At 27.9% G+C, this 9,807-nt stretch overlaps 1 protein-coding gene across 1 annotated transcript; it reads right to left on the bottom strand.

Annotated features, from left to right (window-relative positions):
- Window positions 1-3,985: 3,985 nt before the first annotated feature.
- LOC140674623 (hydrocephalus-inducing protein-like) lies at window positions 3,986-9,162 on the bottom strand. Its single transcript, XM_072908294.1, has 16 exons — window positions 9,055-9,162; window positions 8,753-8,971; window positions 8,424-8,622; window positions 8,166-8,304; window positions 7,821-7,948; window positions 7,490-7,691; window positions 7,224-7,410; window positions 6,719-6,843; window positions 6,545-6,638; window positions 6,089-6,312; window positions 5,674-5,741; window positions 5,394-5,608; window positions 4,942-5,181; window positions 4,689-4,816; window positions 4,337-4,523; window positions 3,986-4,228 (listed from the first exon to the last, which is right to left on the bottom strand). The coding sequence occupies exons 1-16, from the start codon at window positions 9,160-9,162 to the stop codon at window positions 3,986-3,988; spliced, it is 2,706 nt and encodes a 901-aa protein (XP_072764395.1).
- Window positions 9,163-9,807: the final 645 nt, after the last annotated feature.

Below are 9,807 nucleotides of genomic sequence, written 5' to 3'. Positions count from 1 at the left end.
TAATTTTATTTCTTTATTAAAACAAAAATTTCATACTATTTCAATGTAGTCTGGAGTTAGTAATTGGATCGCCCAATATCCACATTTTACAGAGTGTTGCTTAAAAACTTCGCGTGGGGTGCAGAGATAAATTTGGGAATAACTTGTAACACCTTTTGCAGTAATTATCAATGGATCTACATCAGCTACCTAAATAATAATGATGGCACAATGACAAAAATTTAAACTATAAAATTTGATTTGAATATCCCGTATAATAACATACATGCAATTCGAATTCTATTTCGAAAGCGCCAAGCAGTATAGGTTGAAATTCTATCGCAATTTTTACTGACGATAGAGGATCTATAAATCCTTTATTCGGCTTGATTATTGTGTCGATTGTACGGTCCCCGATCTTTCCTGTGACAGATCTTAAATTCCTCTTATTCATCTTAAAATTCAGGAATATTATGCTGTGATTTTCGACAGTGAAATTCGACCGACACAATTCACCGAATAACTATGGAATAGATTGAATATTATTAAATTACAAATTGAATTAACTATAATCAAATAATAAATTAAATTAATTAAATACATGAAACCTTATAAAATATAATGTAAAACATCTTAATTAATTTTATTTAATTTTTTTAACTTACAATTACTTTTCCATATAATTATTATTTATTGTAGATATAATAAATATAATTATAATGCTGCGCTATTCTCGTAATTAACAAATGTTCAATTTGTGAACTAAATAAGACGACAAATATTGTAACATATAAGTATATCAAAAAGTCGAAAAAATATCAATTAAATGTTGAATGAAATATATGTTAAAAATTAATTAAAGTATTGAAAACGTTGCGCGAAAATGTCGAAATCACAATAGTTTCTTAATTATAAACGATTATATGTTTATGTTAATATATAAAAAGCTAATGTTATATAAAATAATATCATATTATGTGATAGATCAGAAAACTTCAATAAGCCATCTACAATTTGCATATTGTGACTTATTAAAGATGAAAATAAAATATATAATTAAGAATAATGGAATTTGTAGATTATTTTTAAAAAGTTATAAATAACTATATTGAAATTATATTATATTAAAATTGAAAGACGACTTACTTGTTGACCGAAGTCGATGATTTGTCTATCAACAGAATATTGAACAATATCAGCACTAGCAAACACATTAACTATCTCGGTAGGTCCCCGAAGAATTTCACAAAGTGCAACGACTTTGATCTGCATAGGCTGATAGCCATGAAAGATAAAGTGCACATATTTCGAAGAGTATGGAACAAGAGTGCCTTCGTGCGGAACAATATCAAGTATCTAGATGACATATTATTTTGCGAAATTAATGCTATTTAATATAATAATGATTTATCAGAATATTATATAATATTTGTAAAGTGAAAATTAATTGGAGAATAAATAAAAAGAAAGAAACAAACATCGTCGAGTAACTCGTTTGAAGATAGTTCGAGACTGGGATCTATCAGAGTAAGTATCTTTGGATCATCTAAACACGGTAAACAAGATATCTCTGTCGTCGAAAAAATATTTCTCAATTTTTCGAGTTTTTCATCTAACGTTTCAGAATGAACTTCCATTAGTAAATTCTCCGATTCCCACTTTTGCAGTTCTGATAAAAATATATACAGATAATATATTTACCTGGCAAATATAAAAGTTCGTAAACTAATTTTTTACATATTATTAATTATTTTAAACACTATTTTCTGTTATATATTAAAGTAGAATATAGATCAACTTTCGTTAGAGTAGCCGGTGCTTGATCAAATTACCTGTGTGACATTTAATAAAGGTTCGTATGCGTGTCAAGTGCTGCGTATGATTTTGTTTCCGTGTAATGATGAATTAAATGAAGCAAAATTATAAATAAACTAGTGCTCTCGCAATTTTGCATGTTAAAGAGTTATGGATATATACATACCATATGACGTTGATAAATCCGTCTTTGTAGATTCACTTCCATTTTCCTGAATTTCCAAATTCTTTTTAACTTCACAGAAATGATGATTAAATTTGCTTTGTACATCAATATCCAGTTTTAAATCATCTGTAAATTCCTATTGAAAAAAGTATATGCATATGTAAAATTATGTTGCCACTTATTCAAGATTATATAAGCAATTATATAAGTAGTTATTGAAAATAAAAAGTCTTAAAAATATTCATTTTAGCCGGAATTTTGAACAAAAATATCTGGAAAATAAGGGAATTTTCAGGGAATTTTTTTACAAGATTTAAGTAGACACCCTGATATAAATAATTATAGTTTTATAAAAATTTACTCCAATGTCACATACCTTTCGTTGAATTTCAATACTTTCTCCAGCCCATAGAAACTTGTATACTACTGGGACAGGTCCATTATTAGTTATTCTCAAACTTTTTTGAACACTTGAACCCAAAACACAATTGATAATTAAATCTTTGTAAAGTAATTTAATATTTGGGAAATTTGTAGCACCTTTACATTGAATTTTGTCCTAAAAAAAATAATTAAATTTTGTGCATATATAAAACTGATTTATGTACATATATTAATAATGAATATTTCCACGTACCTTATTAGGATGTTCATCATATTCCAACCAAAGCGTACTGCTATAATTCCGCGAATAAGGTTTATCGAGATTTATATTTGGCAAAAATTTCACCGGAATCGACATAGTGCTTCCATCCATTAGAATAATTTTTCTTTTACGTACAAACTTTTTCTCATCGATTATTAAATAAAAGGGAGAATCAACGTATAATAGAACGTTTAAATTTAATCGTGATTGATTCGTAACGACTAGTTCGTCTAAAAAAAAACAGCAAATTAAAAACTATTATTATTTTATTTAACATAAAAATGTCTTTTATATATATATAAAATTATACCTAAATTTAAATTGTATAAAATTTTATTTTTACATAAAATAAACCTTAACATCAAAGTATTTTATAGTTATTTATGCTTTATGAATATGAAATACTAATTTCATAATTTTTTCGTATAATTCATCTCGTTAAAATAATTTTGAACATACAGTACTATATTACAATTTTCTACCTGTCTGTTGCAAGTCTTCTCCCTCGGGGCATATATCAATGCGAAATATTAACTCTCTCTTGTTGAAAGCGATTCGTGGCTCCGTAAAAGTGGCTTTAAATACAGAAGTTCCAATCAATTCTCGCTTTCCTTGTCCAGAAATCTGCGCGAATACGTACCATTCTTCAGTCAAAATCTCATTGCTTTAATATAAAAAAGACATTTTTATATATAATATTAACATTAAAAATTGTAAAAACATTATAATTTTTTAATTTTAATTAATTTAATTAAATAATAACACACGGATGCAATTTCAATGATGTTTTTAATTTAGAATCATTATTGTCAATTAAAGTGTTCTTGAAATAAGAAATTGCTCCTCAATTACCGAGCTTGGCTCCTATTGCCTTTTTATCTCTCAATTTATTATTAATAATACAGAGCCTCTTAAATTATAATTTAATTAATCTAAATATTTTATAATGAAGAAATACATATAAAGTTTAATCAGAACTTACACGTCCCAACATATTTTGCATTGAACTACATTAGAATCATTCGCTGGAATCTCTACGATGAGTGGTTCAATTTGAAATTTCCTATAAAATATAATTTTTGGCACTTTGACAAAATTATGAATTGATAATAAAGATTATATAATTACCCAGTTAGCCATTCTTGACTTCTTTGAATGCGCACTTCTGGCTCGTTTGACCATATTATTTGGTAAGGACGCGTGCCAAAATTCTTCATTGTTATTGGTAGACTTTGGTTTTGATGGCTGTTAAAATTATTAAATAATTATTAAATTATCAAAAATATAATATACTTAATATTAAAGTGATAAATATTAACAAATAATTCTTGCTATTTCTTGATCATTAAAATTAGTTAACATTATCTCAATATTAATATTTACCTAAAGAGAAAACCCATGTCAAATATTGGAAATATCAATGGCTCAAAAACAACACTACAACCGATTCCAGTCGCAACCACATTAACGAGAATTGATCGACTGTTGATAACATGCACGATTATATTGTCACTATATTTACCAGTGTCGCATAAAAATATTTTCACTTCAATCTCTATAAATCCATTCGGCCCAATTTCACCAGAGGCTGGCTCAACAAGCCATAGTGATGTTTTTTTACGCTAAGTAATAAGAAGAAGAAGATAATTTTGGAATGTAACTTTTCTTGTATTTTTTTTGTATATTATGTAAATTCATTATTTAAAGCAATTTATTCGGAAAATATTTACTGATGTTAATTTGAATTGCGCTGGTATTGGTGAGTCGTTAATTATGCGAAAATTCATGATTTTATTTTGGAGCACTTGTATCTCTTCAAAATTGAGACAAGTGGGTTCCGCGGATATTACTGGTCCCTGACCACTACACATAATCGTACAAGCTGTAACTGGAATCTCCTCACCCATTGTCAGCATACTGAAATAAAAAAGGTACAATAAAGTTTTTCCATGAGAAATTAGAATACATGAAAGTAAAAAATTCAGAATTATTTTTCTTATTTTTTTTAATTAGAAGATAAGAAATTATTCTTTTTAATTTTTAAAATTTTTATTTCAATAATTATTATATTGATTATTATACTTTAATGTAGTTGTTTGTTTGCCCAGAACTTTAGTGATAATAATGGTGTCGATTGTTTTCGATTGTCGTGCTTTCAAAAAACCTTGGTAGCACGACAATGAATATACTATAGGTATATTCTCGGATATCTAAAGAACAAAATTATTACAGTTAGCTTAATATAGTTGCATTATTTAATAACATGTTCTTTGTATACTAAATTAAGTGATGTATTGTAGCTGAGTTTAGTTTCCGAAATTAGCTTAACAATTACCGCTTGTGGTATTATATAGAAATATCCATCCAAATCAGAATTATTCTCTATGTTAATAGAACGAGTATAAGGGAAATTAATGAAAGAAAATCTAATAGAAATTTCCGAAGGTTTAATCGATAGAGAAGGAACAGCACCATGAAACGAGATCGGTAATATTACTGGATCTGAATCCGAATCCCACATGTCGACTCGAATATTCGAGCGTCCACTTCGAACTATGTTTGCTGTATATATTACCTATATTTTAATATAGAGTCATAAAATACTCTATGTTTATTATTTAACGTAGAAAGAATTAAAAAATAATTAAGGAAGATAATATTAGTTAATTAGCTTTTTATTTGCAAATTGTTATAAGCTATATATTTGAAATTGATAAGTAGAGAAATTAACCTCTCACTTGCAAATCGTTATAAGCTACATATATTCGAAAACGTTATTCATTTTACCTTTAGTTTGAGCGAACTGTGCGCCTGCACCACTCCTTTCTGTGGAATAATTGTAAACTCGCAAGGATTAGTTGGAAAACTTGGTTTCACTTCACATATGGCAAACTCTTCGTAAGTCAAAGGTGTCTGATCTCCATCTTCCATCACTATTATACTAAACGAAACCGGAACCAAGGATAAATTACGAAGATTTACTTCTTGTTTTTTGCTAAACCCTGCAAATACATGCATGAAACTGCAGTTTTTTTTAATTGAACTGTATCAATTCTGACAAGCATACCTAGGGCAATTGTACCAAAATCAAGACTACTTCTGTCAAAATGTAATGTTGGGCATACGATACATCCTCTATAAATAAAAAATTTAGATATTAACATTTATTACAAACTGTATATTAAAATTTAATATAATATGTTATAAAAAATAAACTTATGTAATGTGCAATATTAAAATTAAAATTATTATAAGAGGTATATTTAATATAAAAAAAAATATTTTACGATACTATATATGTATACTATATATAGTTATAAACAAAAAAGATATAATTGGAGATTTTTTTCTAATAAATTAAGATAACATCACACTCACACACATACAATCCTACATTACATAATGTTTAAAATTAGATAGAAATTAGATAGAAAAATATAAATTTTTGATTTTGTAACAATTATCTAAAGTAAATATCGTACTTGATATGAAAAGATAATACTTCCAAACTCTCTTTAACGACAAAGTCGATTCGCTCTATGAAATCTCCTTTTCGATTTGAAGAAAATGATAAATTAAATGATTTATACTCGTCTGGTTTTAATATTAGAGCGCATGGAGTAATATTAATAGTGCCGCCAAAATCTGTTGGTTTTGGTTTATAAATCAACGTACCACAAATATACCCTTTATTTGCCGCTACAATCTGGAATAAAAAGAATTCAAGTTTGTATAATTTATGATGCAGTGTATTTATATGCATCTCTATAAATAGAAAAAAAAATTTCTAATAATACTAATATTAATAAATTTTCGATAAATAACTTTAGAAATAATCGGTTCTAATATATTCAAAATTTAATAAGAACATATTTTTTATAAAGTTTCTATTAATGTTTACAATTTTTTTAATATGCAAATAAATTTATTGGGCTTACCTCGTAATTATGCACGGAACACAGGAAAATATTCTTAACGTCGATAGTGATCACATTGAGTTGGAAAACTGGTCCTTTGCCTGTTCCGTGGAGACTATCGTTTAAACGAAAAATTAGCGAGAAAATTCTAAGACAAAAAGTTTCTAAAAATAATGTTACTAGTTTTTTTATAACCTCAGGGCTATTCTGTCCTCGCGACCTGTGACTTCAAGATAAGCAACGCTCGATATTTCGCCTACTTCCATAGCGCGAAAAAACACCGTAATATCTGCGGAAGATTGAGGCCAAATTTCACCTTTCTGAAAAGTACATTAGAACACACACATTGAAAAAGATATTAAAACCAGACGTGACTAAATTTAAAATTATAATATTCTCTCTAGAATCTTAATATTTCTTTAAATATTTCTCTTATTTGAATATTTTAAAATAAATGTTAGTTAAAAACATTAAATAGAAAATATTGTACCTTATTTTAAAGATAATTTAAATTAACTTTAAGAAATAAAAAACGAAATTTATAATTGTTTAAAAAAATTAAAAATGTTTGTAGCATGTATTTTTAATAAAATTAGTAATAATAAGTAAACAAAAAATAAGCAAAAGAATTATCATATAATTAGAATATATAACGTTATTAAATTGCAAGAGCTGCGAAAATTATCACACAAAAGATCACCTTAGGCATAAGAAGGAAAGACATATGGTTGTAGTAGAAATTCTCATTCATCAAGGAAGCAATCTCGTCCGTATAAATCCTCTGGCAGATAAGCTCGTGAATATCTGGCAGGCAAATATTGTAATGAACGAGACTGACACAACGTACCATTTCCACATTGCGTACTAGTTGAAATAACGTTTTGTATCTGCCAAGAAAAATCGAGAAATCGCGAAAATGGATAAATATAAAAAACTTTATGCGGAAAAATAATTGTTTATGCCTACTCTTCCTTTCGTTGTATATCGGTATTCTTGTCTTTGAAACGCATCCATTGGAATTTCACGACATAGTCACTTCTATTGTGAATCGTCAAAATCTTACTTCTCGACAAACCTAAATAAGTGTCTTCCATTCTGATACTACCTCTATCAAATCGAATTGTGCAGTTTACCGCTAAGCTCTGTAATGTTAAAGAAAGCTTCTCTCCTGCAATAGATGCGTTACATAAATTCATATTTTTTGATGCAAAAATTAATTTTTTTAACACATAAAATTATACTATTGTTAAATATAATATTAATTCTTTTTTTTACATAATTAATTGCTTGTTAATACCTGATTCATAATTAAGAAAAAGATTTGCTTTGAATTCGCCAGATTTTTCGGATAAAAAGTTCGCGGTAAGTTGCATTGTTTCTTCTTCCTCTAATATACCTTTTGACGGTTCGACGAAGAAACTTGGACTGAAATGTAATACATTTGTACATTATATATGGATTCAAATCTAAATTACTTATAAATAGATCACATAAATATATGTAAATCACCCTTTCATGCGTAATTATAATTTTGTTTAAGATATTTTTTAAAAATCCTTTTATTTTATATATTATTTATAAATTCATAAATAACTCATATATAAAACTTGATTATAAAATTGTTTAATCAAATATAACATACTTATCTGAGCCAAAATTAAAGATTGCCGGCATATCTCCTACGTTGCGTACCAAAATAGTTTTCGAGGATGGAATTTTTACCGCGGTGGCTGGTATTTCGATTCGATCGGGGATATCTAGAATAGGTCTCGGGCCGATAGCTGGAACAGTATTAATTTGACCTATATTATTCCGTGTTACGTGACTGTATATAATTACAATAATTACACTGTATATATAATAATTTTATACGTATAATAAATATAATTTACTTCCTCACCGATTATTGGTACCATGAAAATTTCGGCATCGTTGACAAACTCAAGACGATACTCGTAGTCTCGCTTCTCTGTCGGATTAAATCTGACGTTGTAAACGTGAACGAGTCCTGGAGCTACCATAGTGCTGTAATTCGACCCGTGATATTCCACGGAAAAGAAAGGATTGAGGTTGCGCGAGATCTTTAGGTGTCGTGACATCTGCGATGTGACATTTAAAAAGGGGAATTCGGGGTTAAACTTGTGAATTTTGTATTACTCGAAGTATAATACACATGATTTGAATTATGTAGTGTGTATTAAAATTTTAAAGTAGAAGAGACTCTTTTACATTTGTCACGTTTCGAATTGTGAGCATCGTATTGTATACATTGCCGGGAACGAATTGTTGAAAGAGAACAATGCGGGGTGTAACCATAAAGCATTGGCTTTCGCAATTGTCGTACAAAGGCCGTACATTTATACTGCGACCTGGTTTCAGTAAATAATCGACCCTCTCCTGAGTACTCATCAGCATCTGTTTGATGTATTCCGAGGGAATCATATCATACTGCAAGAAAATTAATGAAATTGATTAACGTTGCAGATATGAGACTCTCTCTACATATAAACTATTCTACATTTGAAACTAACTTCTTGCTCTCTCTGATCATATGATTTTATACCGGTTAAAGCCACAAATATTTTCACAGAATTGTGTATGGTTGGATAACATGTAGTCAGACTTCTCTTCTCTTCCATTCTTTATTTTAATATTCTATGAAAACTGATTATTACCTCTCTCTCTTTTCTCTTAATAAAAATATTACCCCTCTCTCTCTCTCTCTCTCTCTCTCTCTCTCTCTCTCTCTCTCTCTTTTCTCTTGATAAAGATTTTATTGATTGCTAATTAAAATAATCAGTTATTATTAATCAAGATAGATACGCATTGAAAATAGTAGAATATACTTTTGCATCTGATGTCTAAAATCGATTTGTCGATTTGATTATCTGGTCAGCCATAGAAAAAATAATATATTTCAAGAAATATAAATATATCGAAATCACAGACTTTTATATACATATATATTGTATGTAGAGAGAAAAAAAATATATACATATATATGTGTGTGTATAGAAGTATATATAAAAGTGTGTAATCGAAATATGTACATATGTACATATAAGCTTTGCTTTTATAGATTTATATGGAATATGATTATTTTCAATAGTATTAAAACGGTAGAGATATAATAAAACGCAAATTGTAATAAAAAATGCAATTACGCTAAAAAGTTATAAAAATGTATAATAAATGTAATTTTCTAAAGTATTTTGGATTCTTTATATTTCAATTTATTTAATGAAATGAGAAGTATTTTATTTGTATTATAATCAACAGATATT

The sequence above is a fragment of the Anoplolepis gracilipes genome, chromosome 16 (assembly GCF_047496725.1).
Source record: "Anoplolepis gracilipes chromosome 16, ASM4749672v1, whole genome shotgun sequence".
In the NCBI taxonomy this organism is placed as follows: domain Eukaryota; kingdom Metazoa; phylum Arthropoda; class Insecta; order Hymenoptera; family Formicidae; genus Anoplolepis; species Anoplolepis gracilipes.
The sequence above is the reverse complement of the archived record's forward strand: the minus strand, read 5'-3'. Positions and strand labels throughout refer to the sequence as shown.